We start from the raw sequence: 16,228 nt of genomic DNA, 5'->3' as shown, positions 1-16,228 counted from the left end.
CTAAACACCCCAACAGCAGAGTGTGGCAGTTCTTTCTCCCCCAGGCTAGCACCTGATCTGACACATGGACTGGCTGGCAGACAAGTTCCCCTGGTGACCAGCCCACCCAGGATCCCATCAGCAGCCCACCCTCTCTATTCTCCATTGCCATCTTTCCCAGGGCCCAAGCCTTCTGCGGCCACCACACACAGTGCCCCTGCAGGTGGGACTGGGTGGGGGAGGGGATGCTACCCCCTCCATGGTGGCTGACACAGAGCCTGCAGGCCCACGGCCAGGCTGCCTGGGCGAAGGTGCTCTATGAAGGACCAGCCTGGGTCCCAGGAGGACCTGGCCCAGTGTCCTGGCTGGCAGAGGCAGTGGGAACTCACCGCCGAGCAGGTGTGGTACCCAGTGCCAAAGTCGAAGCGGCACTGCTCATCCATGGAGTAGTCAATGCCGGGCAGCTCCGGGGGCTGGGGCCAGGCGGGTGCGAAGGGATCGTCAAGGAGGCAGTCGTAGGAGCTGGTGGCAGAGGCGGGGAGGTGAGCCAGGCAGGGGCAGGAACCTCCTGCTCTCTCTTCCTTCCCAGGGCAGGGGTGGAGGGGTTACCAAGCAAGGTAGGCCTGTAGGAATCTGCCCCCACTGCCCTGTGCCAGGAGCTGCATTTCCCAGGGAGGATGGGCTGTCCCGAGCGCCACCCGGCTTTCACTCCACGTCTGAGAGCTCTAGAGCCATGGCGCCCAGGACTGGGGTTAGGCACTCAGCTTGTGGCTTTCTCACAGGCCCCAATGCTCATGTTAGATGGACACACCATGGTCTGGATTCAGGGTCAGCTCAACTGAGGGGAGGCAGACACGTCCGCTCACCATGCAGGACGTACGCTGGGCCTGGCCAGCTGCCGCGGGAGGTTAGTGATAGTATCTCTGCAGGCGCCAGCCCCACCCAAACCCACGCTGTGCCCCTTCTCAGCCAGGAGCTCCCAAGTCTAACACTCGTCCTGGGCCTCCACGTCCCTGGAGTCCCAGCAGCTGACCCACAGACCCGAAATCAAATCGAGCGTGTGTCAGGGGCGGGATGGTGTCGGGAAGGGAGGGGACTTGGGCAGAACGGAGTGGCAGCCCGCACACGCTCCCCTGTCCGGCCCAGAGGGTGGAGGTGACCTACGGGAGGTAGCGGCTGAGCTCCAGCTTGCTGCAGCGGGACCAGTGGAAGCGGTGGAAGGCGGCCTGCACCAGGGGTGCCATGACACTGCCCAGGCTGGTCTCATCTGCACAGCCGTTCCCCTGACCGTCATGCTCCATGCCGAGCCTGGTGGGTGGGCGAAGAAGGACAGAGGGGAGCCCTGAGTCACACCTGGGAAGCCCCCCCACCTCCCCTCCCCAGGGATGATGGGCAGGTGGGCCAGAGACCCTGCCCTGACCAGGCTGCAGACTGTTCCAAACATCCTGCTAAAACATCCCAACCAGCAGGGTGTGGCAGCTCTTTCTCTCCCAGCCTAGCACGCAGCGGGGAGGGCCACCCTCTGGATGGAAGCTGAGGCCCCGCCCTGCCCCCCAGTGAGGCTGGGCTCATGCTGCCCTCCTGTTGCTCACAGCTTCTGAGGTCAGCTGCTGCCCCACTCCTGGCCCAGAACACCCTTCCTGGCCACCCTGCCCGTGGGCTGACATCCCACAGCAGGGGCTGCCTGTACTCCCTTAACAACTCGCACGCCATGCACTGGCTTCCCTCCAGACCCAAGGAGGAGGTCATTCTGTTCACTCTGACCTTGCTTACTGCGCCCCCCCTTGGGCACCAGCCTCTTTAGCCTCTCCTAGACCCCACGGTACCGAGCACAGAGCTTTGCGTGTGGTACACACCTGTCGTGATGAGCGTTTAAATGTAAAAGTTGCTCTTTATAGTTAGTATTTAACAGCAAAGCCCAAATTCTTAAACACTTCCAGGTGGCTGCATCTGGCCTTGACCGCTAGACAGACACATAGGCCTCTAGGCTTGACCTTGTCACTGCACAGGGAGGGCCTCTGTCAGGGAAGAGTGGACACTCCCTGCCCCCCCCACAACACACATATAGGGAGACACACTCCTGGCTCCAGAATATGTGAAATCATTGGCTTCCAGGGTGGGAGGGGATCTCAGCAGTTTCCCTGTGTCGACCACCTCTGTGTTGAAGGCGGGGGATCCCCAAGAGGAGGCGCTGCCCGCCAGTGAGGGGCAGATGCAGAGAGGGACAGACTGAGGGAGGGAGGCCCACTCCTCTCCCTTCCACGTCCTTCCAGCTACAGAAAACAGCCCTCACTCTGCGCGCAGGCTGAGGATGGGGCGAGCTGGGAGGCATGTCCTCACTCTGCCCTTATGGATGAGCAAAGCCAGGAAGTGGGACTGTGATATAGGCAGGTCACCATCGGAATTGGAAACTTTGGGTGGAGGCTTGTGTTCTCCCAGCACGTAGCACCTCGCACGATTCTCTGTCCCGCTCTCCGCTGCAGCCCCATTTCTAGAGTAGGGCCTGGCACAGGGAAGATGCTCAAGAAAATACTGGTTGAATGAATGAATGAATATGCTTGAAGCCAAACCCAGGCCTGAGGATCATGCAAGCCAGCTGCCAGCCTGGCCCGAGGCCTGGGTCCAAGCGTGCCTGTTTATGATGGACACAGGCCAGCGCTCCAGGGCACTGAGCACCAGTGAGGGCCCCGAGCTATTTCTGTGACAGAGGGATAGAGACCACCCAGGGAGCAGGGCATTCCCTAGGAGGGGATACTGCCACTAACCTGCCAAAGGCGGGGCCACATCTAGTCCCCCATGGCCCTGAGATTTGGGGGCTGGGCTCAAGGCAGGCCCAGAATTGCTTTCTGGGCCCTGGGGCCCCCTCCCCCTCAGGGCAGCTCCTCTGGCATCTCCTGGGAACTTGGACAAAGCCTCCCACATCCACAGACCTCCTTGGAGCTCAAGGCAAAGCCCACCTTCCCAGTGTCACTTACACGTGGCCGGTCTCGTGGGCCACCACGAAGGCCGAGGAGAAGCCGTCCTCGTGGTTGAGGGCACAGCTTCTCAAGGGGTGGCACATGCCAGTGACAGGTGCATACCCTGCCGGGGGGAGGGAAGAGAAGCCAGACAGAGGTCATGCACAGGTGAGGAAGGACTTGACCTGTCTGGACCCGGTCACTGCTGGGGGGTAGCATCCTTGTGATATAACCCCCATGGTATAGCACCCAGGCCATGCTGCCCCCACATCCTAAGGCTGAACCCCTTCCTGCTTGTCCTGTAGCTTCCCTGCACCTGTCAGTCCCTCCTCTAAACTGGGCAGTGGGCCCTCCGCCTGTACCCTCTGCCCCCAGCCGGTCAGCCAGCCAGTGGGTCAGTCAACAAACAAGCTCCAAACACAACTATGTGGGTAGCAGGTGGCATTGCGTGAGACACAGTGGGGACAACAGAGGCATCAGGAATAAGCCTACACTCCCATCCTGTCACACATCCACATGCTGGGGCAGGTGGCTTAGCAGGGAGACTAGGGGTTAAGGAGGTCAGCTGGGTGTGGGCCCGCAGGGCCAGGGTTCAAGGAGCACAGAAGGGGGTGTGGGGGTGACGGGAAGGAAGGGGTTGAGGGGGACCGGGAATGACTTACGGGGGCCTAGAGCTGGGCCTGGAGGACAGGTGAGCCACCCCAGGGGGCAGGGAGAAAACAGTAAGGTGCCAACAGCTGTGTTGGCCTCAGGCAGTGCAGGGTGCAGCACGTGGCAGCCACAGCAAAGTCAGTATTGACTATGCAGCTTCTAAGGGGGCTGCCTCCCAGCCTCCCCAGGGCCCAGTGATCGGCTGGGAGGGCAGTTGGGCTGGGGAAGACCTCCAAGGAAGTGGCGAGCGTAGAGAGTGCTCCCTGCCCCAGACTTGGGGCCGACCAGATAGCTAGTCCCTGTCCTCAAACTGTGGAAATGCCCTCTAACTGGAGATGGTTTGGGAGGTTGTCCTGGAGGTCTGAGATGTGCTCCAGACAGCCATCAAGTACACACGTGTATGTGTGATGTGTTTGTGTGTACATGTGTCTTGTGTGCAGTGCCTCTGTGAGCATGTGTGTGTACATATATGTCTGTGCATGAGTATGCATATATCTAGACATGTGTGTGTCTGTACCTGTGTGTGTGCAGATCTGTGTACATACAAGCCCACATTTGGGATTCAGACAAGCAGCTCTTTTGGAACAGGTGTAGCTGGCTGACTCACATCCAGCACCAAACCAGAAAATACTAGATGGAATTCCCGTCGTGGCTCAGCAGTTAACAAACCCGACAAGTATCCATGAGGATACGGGTTCGATCCCTGGCCTCGCTCAGTGCGTTAAGGATCTGGTGTTGCCATGAGCTGTGGTGTAGGTTGCAGATTCGGCTCGATCTTGCGTTGCTGCGGCTGTGGCTGTGGCTGTGGCCGGCAGCCGCAGCTCTGATTTGACCCCTAGCCTGGGAACTTCCATATGCCGTGGGTGAGTTTGCAAAAAGACAAAAAAATGAAAAAGAAAAAAGAAAAGAAAGAAAAAGAGAAATACTAGAAAGCCCTCGACTTGGAGCCTGGAGACCCAGCCTGAGTTTCAGTTCTATCTCCTCTCCGCTGTGGGGTCTGGGCAAGCCTCTCCACTCTGCGCAATGGTTTCCCTAAACAGAAAACTGGGGTGGATCAAACTTCCGGTGTTTGCAGAGCACTTTTAGCATATTCCATCACAGACGCTGCATGCATCGCCTGGCCATTTTAGCAGCCCGGGGATGGAGGAAGGCAAATACTATTTCCCTCCTTCCACAGCTGGGAGAATCCTGGGGATGAGCAAGCTTGGCTCACTGGGCTGGAGAGGTGAGGATCTGGGGGTGGAGCAGGGCCTACCTTTTCCAAGTTCATGCCAGCCCCGCCCTAGGTGGCCCATGGCCTGTGATGAGGACAGAAGGGTACCTACCATGAGGGCAGATGCATCCTAAAGATCACTGAGGTTTTTGAGCAGCCAGGCTCTGGGATGGGAGGCACAGGGCCCAGGGCCTGAGTCACAGGCTCAACTAAGGCAGCAGGGACCAGACTGGGGACCCCTTCACTTCCCCTGGTCCCTGAGAAATCATTCCAAAGCTTGCCCACCTGTCTGGCAACCGGTTCTGTCTCCAAAGCCCCATAGATCTCTTTGCTGACAGAAAACTGGCCCCTCAAATCCTCCTGCAGTAGCCACAGAGATAGCCTTGGCCTCTGCCCTGCAGCTGAACACACCTGGCCCCAGCAAATATAGCACCTTGCCTACCTGAGGGCCCAAAGTCCTGCCGGGTGAGGAAGATGACATGGTCGTGGTGCTCCGCATGGCCAGGGTCCTGGCGCTGCTGAGAGTGCGCCCAGCGACACACCTGCTCCAGGCTGCGAGAGGGGTTCCCGCGCTCGATCAGGTTCAGGGACTGTGGGGCCAGAGGATGGAGTGGCTGGTCAGAGCACCCGGTGCTCCACTCCTACTGGCAGGGGACACCGAGGCCCTCGGACGGCTGTGTCACCACAGTCGTGACCCCAGCTGCTGGTGGAACACAGCCTCATCCTGCTTTAGGGGAATGTTCCTGTGCCAAGCTCTGTGCTGGGACACCTGTCTGCTGAGAACGCAGCACACATCTCTAATCCCTCAACTAACCCATGAGGCAGGTACCATTCTGAGCATCTCCTCTGTTTATTGTCACACTTCATCTTCATGGTAGCCCCCGAGGAAAGTCCTGTTTTTACTGCCTTTTATAGGAGAATGAGTAACAAAGCCCAGGACCCCAGGGCCCAACCTAGAAGGACTTGTCTCAGTTGCTGCTACCTTCGAAGCCCTACTTTCCTCATCAATTCAGGGAGAGGGACTTCCAACTATACGGATTGAAGATTGTCTGTTTATCTGATTGGGGGGGGATTCATGATCCCCACTTACCAACTCCAGATGCCTCTGACACTGAAGCCTCAATTCTTGGGTTTTTTTGTTTTTTGTTTTTGTCTTTTTAGGGCCGCACCTAGCATATGCAAGTTCCCAGGCTAGGGGTCCAATCAGAGCTGCAGTTGCAGGCCTACACCACAGATGTAGCAACGCCAGATCCGAGGGTCAGCAGTTGCCTACACCGCAGCTCATGGCAACACCAGATCCATAACCCACAGAGCGAGGCCAGGGATCAAATCGCATCCTCAGAGATACTAGTTGGGATTGTAACCCACTGAGCCAAAGTCTCAATTCTAATGATCTCCTGATTCTGGTTCTGGAGATAAAATGTTTCCTAGACGCTGTCCCCTCCCCAACACTCTAACTGGTCTGAGGTGCTGGCCCCACACCCCTTCTCGCCCCAAACTCTGCCTGCTGACAAGGGGATTTACCTGTCGGTAGCCAACCATGATTAAGCGGACGAGAGCGATGTTGATGTGGACCCCCAGGGACTCATCGTGGTAAATCTCATTCACCTGCAAGAAGAGAGACGTGTGCCGTGTCGGGAGAAGTGCCTGCCAGGCACCTGACCCGCAATCCTCCTTCATCCTTCCCGTGGCCTCATCTGGCAGGCATTCCTATCCTACCCACTTGACAGATGAAGAAACTGAGGCCGATGGAGGCAGGATGACCTGCCCAAGGACACTGAGCTGACATGCTGCAGAGCTGGGATGCAAGTCTTGGCTCGCAGAATTCCAACTCTGAGCTCTCGCCACAAAGCCAAAGCGGGAGGGGGCCTGGTCTCAAACCCAGCAACTCGGACAGTGTCCTGTCTTTCCACATCTCTGAAGGGTCCTTCCAGAAATGTCACCCAGCTTGGGCCACCGCCCTCACAGCCCCATGTGCCTTTCCACTTGCCCCTGGAATCATTTGTCTGCCCTGTGGTGCTACGGCACGCCTCCAGAGCAAGTCCGGGGGTGGAGTGGAGGGGAAGTGCTCTAAGGCCTTGGACCAGCAGCATCAGCACCACTTAGAGCTCATGAAAAAATGAAGAGTCTTGGGCCCATCCCCTGAGTCAGGAGCCAAGTTTAAACAAGATCCCTGGTGATTCTTGGGCACGGTCAAGTTCGAGGAGAGGAGCACCACATTGGATAGTTCCTTCTCCCACAGGCCCAGGGACCTGTGGGCCAGTCCTGGCACAGTTCATCAAAGAATGCAGCCCCACCCACCCCCCTGTATAGGAAGTCCCGGAACAATGTCCATGACAGATGGACACTGCCTTCTGCCTGTCCACCCCCAAGGACACCCCACTGGATTTCGGCTTTTTTTGTTTGTTTGTTTGAAATGTTTTTATTCCTGAATATAAAACAGTTTTACTATAACAGCTTTGAAAAGTCTTTTCTAAAAGTAAAAGAGAAAAATTAAGTCACCTATGATATATCTGCCATATATATAATAAACCCATTTAATATGGCTTCCTACTGAGTGTGTGTATATGATTTTGCAAAATTGAAATCACACTGAATATACCATTTGCAGTTTTCTTCATTCATAAAACGTCATTCTGTGGATTTAAGAGCATCACCTCTAATGTGTACTCGTGATGGGCTATCACTTAGGTAACTACCCACCTTGTTGGCTAAAACCCCAGGGAGAAGCGACTTGTCTGAAGGAGAAATGACATGCTCAGCGAGCGAGTGTCAGGACTCAGCAATGCAGCTGCCAGGAACCAGAGTCCTGTGTTCAAATCCCAGCACTGCCCCTTACAAGGACATCGGGTAACTCCTTCGAACCCCTGTTCTGTAGAATGGTGATCCTAATGGCTGCAGTAGGGCCAACACATGGAAGTTTCATGCCAATTCAACATCTGGGAACCATGAGAGAGGACCACGGGCACCATCAGTGATGGAGGCAGAAGGGGAACCCAGCCTCTGACTCCTGCCCACAGGGCTTCCCGGGAGCTGGGATGGACACCCATGCGTGACCCTGTTCGCCCCACATCACCTCTCCACGCCCTTCCACTCATAAGCCAATGAACTAGCCTACAACCTGCAAAAGGGCGGCTGTCAACCAGATGCGGAGGAACCGTGTGGCCAGCCCTATATAGGAGAGTTCCATGGGGAGGGGAAGGCCAGGAGGTGCTGACGGCCAGGACAGAGCCAGGTTGTGGGTGCAGAACTACGACAATAGAAGTCACATGAAGCATGGAGCCCCAGCCCATTCTCCCAGAACTGGCAGCTGTCCCCGACTCATGAGCGCGCAGGCTTTAGAGCAGCCACATCAGGCTTTCCCTGAGGGCCTGCCTGGCACCCATGTGTGGACCCAGTTGAGACCAGAGATCAGTGCTTGCTGTGGGACAGCAGGGCCTCCATCTCCGACCGCGTGTAACAATGGAAAGTCCAATGGGTGGGGGCACCTCCCTTTTCCCTCCTCTTCGGGAGCAAAGATGTGGGAGCAACGTGCTCAAAGGCGTAAAAAGACGATTTCCTTTTCCACCGGCCCTCCCCTGACTTGTCCTAGAAGAGCACACACAATTCGAACTGAAAGACTCTGTGCTGACCCACTGAAATGATGCTCAATCTGCAGTTGACTGAAACAACCCAATGTCTCAGCCCCTCCAACACGGGTACCTTCTGCACAAGGGTGCATCCAGTGTTTCAGAGTTCGCTGCTGTGCCTTCTAAGTGCAGACCAAGGAGGGGGGGCCACAAGAGACGCATGCTCCACACAGCCTCGTCTGTGCACATGTAAACCCACCAGGGACCCCAGGGCAGGGGAAGGGGGCGGTCACCGGGATACACAGGTGGGGCAACCGCAGAGCCTCTGGGCATCTGGAGGACCCAAGGCCATCACCTTCCTGCCCTCATCCCTCTCCACAGTGGGCCAGGCAGATTGCTGCCAGAATCCTGCCACATTGCTCATTTCTGTCCCACACTCAGCCGGCCAAACCCACTCATCAAGGCCTGTGGTGACACCTGCCCTGACATCACATCTCCAGTCCAGGACACTGAGAGGTCCTCACGGTGGGGAGGGGGCTGCTGCACTCTGAGCAAGGGTCCTCTACAGGGAGGGGGTGGAGGGAGGCCTTCTGACACCAACTCCCAGGTAACCGGCCTGAATGCAAATACTGAACAAGCAGAAAGGGGCATGCCGTCTGGGGGGACCACTCGGTGCTCTAAAAGAACCCAGAGAACAAAGGCTTCTGGTGACTGGTGTGCCAGGCTCTGCAGCACAGACCCTGCATGCCCCAGCAGAGGGGCTGGGGGCAAAGAGGATGGTGCGTGAGGGAAGGAGGGCTCAGGCAGGTCTCGCTGGAGGAGGCGGAATGACCCTTGACTGAGAAGCTTGCTGACACTTCTGAGGAAATGGGCAGAGGCGTGTTGCAGAGGAAAGGAAGGCAGGCATCGTGTGGAGCCACCGAGAGAGCTCCAGGGTCACAGGCCATCAAGGGAACTGAGGCCACGCCCTCACGTAATAACGAGTTTCTCGCCAGCCTATGCCAGCACCCCTCCAGCACCAGGGTGCTCTCGGCTGCGAGAAAGTTCTCTGTGCCCTGAGCCCCATTCAGCCTTTCTGTCCACTGCCCCCCCACCCCCACTGGCCTCAAGTCTCCCTCTTGAAGCCTCATGGAGCACATCGGCTCCGTTTCTGGAGACAGGGGGCGACCACCATCTCCCAGGGACTTCTCTCCAGGCTGAGGTCGGTCAAAGACAAGGTGTTACAGGCAGCAGGAGAGAAGACAGAGCGCTCACCAAGGAAGGGCCGCTGGGCTGGGAGGAAGTCTTCAGTCATAATGAGACACCAAAGTAACGGCAGCAAAGCACCAAGACAAAGAAACTCTCATCAACGGCGAATCCTGGGCTTGGCAAACCATCTTTTAAGAACCAGGATGAGGGAGATCCTGCTGTGGCCCAGCAGGTTAAGAACCCACCATAGGGTCCAGGAGGACTTGGGTTTAGTCCCTGGCCCTGCTGACCAGGTTAAGGGTCCGGCGTTGCTGTGAGCTGTGGTGTGGGTTGCAGACGAGGTTCGGATCCGGTGTTGCTGTGGCTGTGGCGTAGGCTGGAGGCTACAGCTCCGATTAGACCCCTAGCCTGGGAACTCCCATGTGCCATGGGTGCAGCCCTAAAAAGAGAAAAAAAAAAAAAAGAACCATGATGAAATGAAGACATTATCAAGTAAAAGAAAACTGAGCTAGTCTCACAGACCACATGAAAGGCTCTGCAGGAAAGGAAGATGAAAAATGATCCTCCAAAGACCGCCTAAGGGCAAGAATGAATGAATAGTTTTGAGGCTGTGATAGGAGCCAGGTTCAGTAACAAAAGAGTCTTGGTCTTATATTAAATAAGGATAATGAAAATAAAGTCGTTAAATTTTCTCCCTTATTCCTCTACCCTCCAAACTGGGGCTTGCCCTGCCATTCCAGGTTCCCTGGGCCCTGGTGCGTTCAGCTGCATACACCCATGGTCCCTTGAGTAGGGACTTCAGCAGCTTTGGTGCAGCTGGAGCCCCCCTGATACTCTGCACAGGCCGAGGAGGTGGCTGGACAGGCTGCCATGTCCAGCAGGCTCTGAGGGCACATGGGTTGACCCACAACCCTGAGCTGGTGCTGGAACCCCAGCAAGGAGGTGCGACTGCCCGGGAGGCCCAGGACCGCAGCCCTCTGGAACACACACGGGTGGCTCCCTGATGGGCTCTGGCCGGGCTCTGTCAGTCTCTGCCCTTTACAGCTGCCTCCCAAAGGCCAGCGGTGAGGCCAGCGAGCCCGCTCAGGGGAGATCAGGAATTGCTTCCTGTGGTTGAGGGCACAAGTGGGACTGTTGCAAGACACACCTCTGAGCGGGCTTCCCAACCTCAGCCAAGTTCAAGGTCATCTGCCAAGACCCCAGGATAGGGTTCCACTTAACATACTGCCCTGGGATGGCCACTGGCTGTGGACCCACCAGAAAAACAGGTGAAGGTCAGGACTCTGGCCAAGGGGAGACACAATAGCAGAAGGGAGAGGATGGCTAGAGGGGCCTGGGGCTGGAGGGTGAGCAGCTAGTCCTTGAACACCTATGTGTGTCAGGCACTGTGCTCAGGGCTTGGATATAACCTCATGAAATCCTATGGAAAGAGGAATTATCCCTGCTTCATGTGTGAGAAACCCGAGGCTCAGAGAGGTTAAGTAACTTGCCCAAGGCCACACAGCTAGAAAGTGGGCAAGCCTGAATTTGAACTCAGATCTCTGTGACTCTAAGGCACCACACACAGCTGCTCCCCAGAACCAGCTTCTGCGGCAGGCTGGCTGGGGTGGGCTTCCTCTGGCCCAGAAGAGAAGATGAGGGAAGTGGTCTTCCACATCCAGTAAACAGCAGCATGGGGAGTTCCCGTCGTGGCTCAGGGGAAAGAATCTGACTAGTATCCATGAGGATGCAGGTTCAATCCCTGGCCTTGATCAGTGGGTTAAGGATCTGGCGTTGCTGTGGCTGTGGTGTAGGCCAGTAGCTACAGCTCTGACCCGACCCCCAACCGGGGAACCTCCATATGCCGTGGGTGTGGCCCTAAAAAGACAAAAAACAAACAAACAAACCAAAAAAACCCCAGCAGCGTAGCCAGCTAAAGAATTGTGGAAAGGACTTTTTTCCTATTCTTCTGTAACCCTGCATGGCCAGGCCTCCCAGGGGCCTTGTGGTCAAGTCCAGGGGGCAGGAAGAATGAGGTGGGAGCTCTGAATCTGTTTGCCTGCAAAAAGGGAAGGTCAGACTCAGGGCACCTTTGGCAGAAATGCTCAGGCTTCTGGACAAGCTGGGATGGGCTCCTCCTTGGCAGGGCAGGGACAAGGTTGGGGGCAGCAGAGAGTGGTCCCCAGCAACCCCAAGTTCCCTCACTGCTAGGGAGCTGTGCTTCCGAGGGACTGCATAGCAGAATGTCCACCCACTGCCTGGCAGCCAGGATCAGTAGGGCTCCAGGGGGAGCGTCAGTGCTGAGAAAGCTAGACCCTGGGGTCTTAAGCCTACCCCATGCTCAAACAGGACAGGGCACTAACCACCACCTAAGATGGCATAGCCCTCACCTCCCAGCATCACCTCACCAAACCCTCCTAGTAACCTGCCTGAGAGGGAGTCATAGCCCTTCTTTCCTTTTCAATCAATATACTTTCAATTTTTTTTTTTTTTTGGTTTTTTGGACACACCCATGGCAGATGGAAGTTCCCAGGCCAGGGATCGAATCCAAGCCACAGCTGCAACCTACGCCACAGCTGCGGCAACACTTGATCCTTAACTGCTGTGCCAGGCTGGGGATCAAACCCACGCGACCACAGAGATAACACTGGATCTTAACCTGCTGCACCACAGTGGGAACTCCAATGTACTATTAATTTTAGAATAGCTTTAGATTTTCAGAAAAGCTGCAAGGATGGTACAGAGCTCCCTGATATTAGCAGCTCCCATTAGTGTTTGTCACAGCATATGAACCAATAGTGACACATTATTTACTTACAAAAGCCCACGTTTTTTCAGATTTCCCTAGTTTAGGGATAATATCCTTTTTTTGCTTCCAGGATCCCATCTGGGCCACACGTCACATTTTGTCATCTTATGTCCTTCCACTGCCCAAGCTATTTCTCTCTGACATCTCTCAGACTTTCCTGGTTTTTAATGACCTAAGCAGTTTCAAGGAAAATGGGTCAAGTATTCTGCAGATTGCCTTTCAATTTGGGGGTGCCTGATGTTTTTCCCATGGTTATAATGAGGTTATGGCTTTAGGGAGGAAGACACAGAGGTGAGCTCCCTTCTCAGCACACATCGTGTCAAGGGGGCGTGCTACCAACATGACATCACAGGTGATGTTGACTTGATCCCCTACAGAGAGGCCACCTTCCAGGTCTCTCCATGGTAAAGTTCTCCTCCCCCCACCCCCTTCCATGCTCTGCCTTTTTTTTTTTTTTTTTTTTTTTTGTCTTTTTAGTGCCGCGCCTATGGCATATGGAGGTTCCCAGGCTAGGGGTCTAATCGGAGCTACAGCTGCTGGCCTACACCAGAGCCACAGCAACGCAGGATCCAAGCCACATCTGCAACCTACACCACAGCTCACAGAAACCGGATCGTTAACCCACTGAGCAAGGCCAAGGATCGAACCCACAACCTCATGGTTCCCAGTCAGATTTGTTTCTGTTGCGCCATTATGGGAACTCCATGCTCTAATCTTTAGAATGAAGTCACTATGCAAGCCACACTTCAGGAGTGGGAGTCAAAATCCACCTCCTTGAGGGCGGGGGATCCACATCGGTTATCTGAAAATCTTCTGCACTGATTGGTTTCTTCCCCATTTATTTATTTATTCAATCATTCATTTATCAGTATGGACTTATGAATATTTATTTTATACTTTGGGTTAAAATTCAATACCTCATTATTTATTTTATTGCTCAAATTGTCCCAGCTTTGGCCATTGGGAGCTTTGGGTTGGTTCCTGCGTCCCTTTAACACACTCCCACATCATTTGGGGCTTGGGGTTTTTTTGAGGGGGCCGGAGGGAGCCCTTCCTTACTTTCTGGCACTACGAGACACTGCCCCAGCTCTAGACTCAGCCGTCCCTCCAAGGGGCACAGTAACTTATCCCTCTTCTCGTGGCCAGAAAAACAGGCTCAAAGTGATGCAGGCGCTTGCCTGGGGATGGCAACCACCATCGAGCTCAAGTCCAGCCTCTCCTTGTGTGCCTCCCCCGGTCACTCAGTGCCTCGGAACCTGAACAGAAGGGGGACAGCACTGCTTGAAAGCAGGGGAATGGCTAATGATGTCTCCGCCTATCTCCATTCCTGGGCCCTAGTGCCCGCCCTACTGTCCCCAAAGCCTTGACCCTCCTAGCAACAGGGTGTTCGATGACCCTGCCAACTGGGTGCTCCAATGTGCCCTGCATCTCATGAGACCAGGATGCTTTTCCTTCCCCCCAGGTATGGTCGCAGGCAGCCAGGTGGCCCTTCAAGTGTGCCGCCACTGCCTGTGCAGGCCAGAACCTTGTGCTATTGCCGGTGGCTGCAGAGGACACTGCGACCCCTTGACATTCCAAGCACTGAACTGTTTAGAGATTGAGGAAGGCATGTGAGGCGTGGTTGTCTGAAAACCTCCCTTGGCACCTTTCTGTAGGATCAAGAAGGCACCACATGGAAGCCTGCAGAATGGGTGTCTGTGGCTTGGGTGACATCCCTGAGGAAGAGTGGAGCATTCCTGCATTGTCACCCATGGTCCTGGTGGCACAGGGGACAATCCTGTGTGGAAAAGCAGACTTTGATGGCTCTATGTGGAAACCAACTTGGATAAGGAATATTCTGAATATGGGGAAGTTATAGAAATAACTCACATCCCCATGCTGTCACATCTGTGTACACAAAGAGCAACATAAGTTCAAAATCCAAGACTAAATAAGCTAAAGAGCTCTTCCAATAAATACAAAAACAAACGTCAAATGGTTAAAAAAAAAAATCAGGAGTTCCCATCGTGGTCAGCGGTTCACAAACCCAATTAGTATCCATGAGGATGCAAGTCTGATCCCTGGCCTTGCTCATTGGGTTAAGGATCCAGGATTGCCATGAACTGCGGTGTAGGTCTCAGACGTGGCTCGGATTCCACGTTGCTGTGGCTCTGGCGTAAGTTGGTAGCTACAGCTCCGATTCAACCCCTAGCCTGGGAACCTCCGTATGCCTCAGGTGTAGCCCTAAAAAGACAAAAAAAAAAAAACCAAAAAAAAGACCCTCATATCAGAGTTTAACTGGTAACATTTTTTTTCTTTCCCAATTACATAAAATAATGTAGCATCTAACATTTGATGGGGTCTTAGATTTCATGAAATATGCAAAGTATGAGATTACTCACATGTGTGAACTGATCTGTGTGTGTACGTGTGCAGGTATCCATGTGACACACATCGGGGACTAGATGTATGCCTATGGACATGCTCATGTGTGGACACGTGTACTATGCACACGCATGTGGATGTATGTCAGCAATAAATGCTGCCTGCAGCCTGGGGTCCCTGGTCTCCCCTCCGCTGGGACACTGAGGCCTCACCAGGGCACCATGCTGACTCATATGCCACATTGGCAGGCCCTGCCTATGGGGTCACCAGTGAGTCTGAGGCCGAGGCTGCTCTCTGGGCAGTGGCAGGAGGGCACTGGATCTCCTGGTTTCTTCTCAGTTGCCACAAGCTCAGATGCTCCATCTCGTCCCTACAGGTTCATGATCATGGGCTATGCGGGCTCCAGGCTGACACTTTAAGCTGCATTCTAACAGGCTCACCTCTTCAGGTGTGGCTATCTCCGGGGTGCCCAGAGCTTGCAGGCTGGACTGCGCAGTCCTCCTGGGAACCCCTCATGCTCAGATGGTTTGTGTAGGCTGGTTCCAAAATGCATGGGGCCAGACCTCCCAGCCCAACAGAGTCCCTTTCATGAGTCCACAATGCTCAACATTTATCTCTCACAACATGTTTCCAAAGTGCAGGAGCCGTTATGGCCCAGGACGGCCTGCATGTGTGTGAAGAGAGGCTGGGAGGAGGCCCAGAAACCTGAGCTCAGCACGTGCTCTTGCCTTGGGCCAGACTTCCTCTGAGCACATGGAGCCTGAGGACAGAAGGGGAGGCTGATGCCCTGTTCCAGGGTCTGGAACTCAGCCTGGGCTCAATCAAGAGCATCTGTTAGTTTCGAACTGCCATTTCCCACTTTGGGGGCTGAGGAATGGCCTATCAGATCACCCCAGAAACTTGAGAAGTCTGACTTCCAGCATGTTCCATACCTGTGGAGTGAGAAGCTGGATGCAAGAGTCCTCTGTGAACCTGAAGGCTCTCTGGACACCTGTGGGAGGGCTCCTCTTTCTCATGTCTCTCCTGCCAGGAGCCCCAGCCCTGGGCCTTTGTGGGAAGCGCTGTTCTCTACCCAGTGGGCTCGCTTGCATGTGGCAACTGAGCTAACATCTTAGGGCGGAGCTCAAACCTGGCTGCGACTGGTACCCCGACACTGCTGGTTCTCTCTTGTGGGGGCATCCCGTGCACTAGAGGATGTTTGGCAGCATCCCTGGCCTCCTCCCATTGGATGCCAGTAGCACCCCACCCCTCCAGCTGTGACCACCAAAATACAATCTCCAACCCCTCCCCAAATGTCCCCTGGGGAGCAAAACTGCCCCCAGTTAAGAACCATGATCTTCAGTCTCCCCAAAACAAAAATAAACAAATGGGACCTAATCAAATTTAAAAGCTTTTGCACAGCAAAGGAAACCATAAGAAAAAACAAAAAGACAACCTACAGAATGGGAGAAAATATTGCAAATGATGCAGCCAACAAGGGTTTAATCTCCAAAATACACAAACAACTCATATAACTAAC

General features: G+C 54.8%; 1 protein-coding gene across 1 annotated transcript in view; it reads right to left on the bottom strand.

Annotated features, from left to right (window-relative positions):
• Positions 1 to 16,228, bottom strand: part of ADAMTS14 (ADAM metallopeptidase with thrombospondin type 1 motif 14) — a 92,100-nt gene that overhangs the window by 31,054 nt on the left and 44,818 nt on the right. The window contains 5 exon segments of the mRNA XM_013990433.2: positions 369 to 501; positions 1,144 to 1,287; positions 2,955 to 3,060; positions 5,243 to 5,390; positions 6,325 to 6,408. Of these exon segments, the coding sequence (XP_013845887.2) occupies positions 369 to 501; positions 1,144 to 1,287; positions 2,955 to 3,060; positions 5,243 to 5,390; positions 6,325 to 6,408 (615 nt within the window).

The sequence above is a fragment of the Sus scrofa genome, chromosome 14 (assembly GCF_000003025.6).
Source record: "Sus scrofa isolate TJ Tabasco breed Duroc chromosome 14, Sscrofa11.1, whole genome shotgun sequence".
NCBI classification, from domain to species: domain Eukaryota; kingdom Metazoa; phylum Chordata; class Mammalia; order Artiodactyla; family Suidae; genus Sus; species Sus scrofa.
The sequence above is the reverse complement of the archived record's forward strand: the minus strand, read 5'-3'. Positions and strand labels throughout refer to the sequence as shown.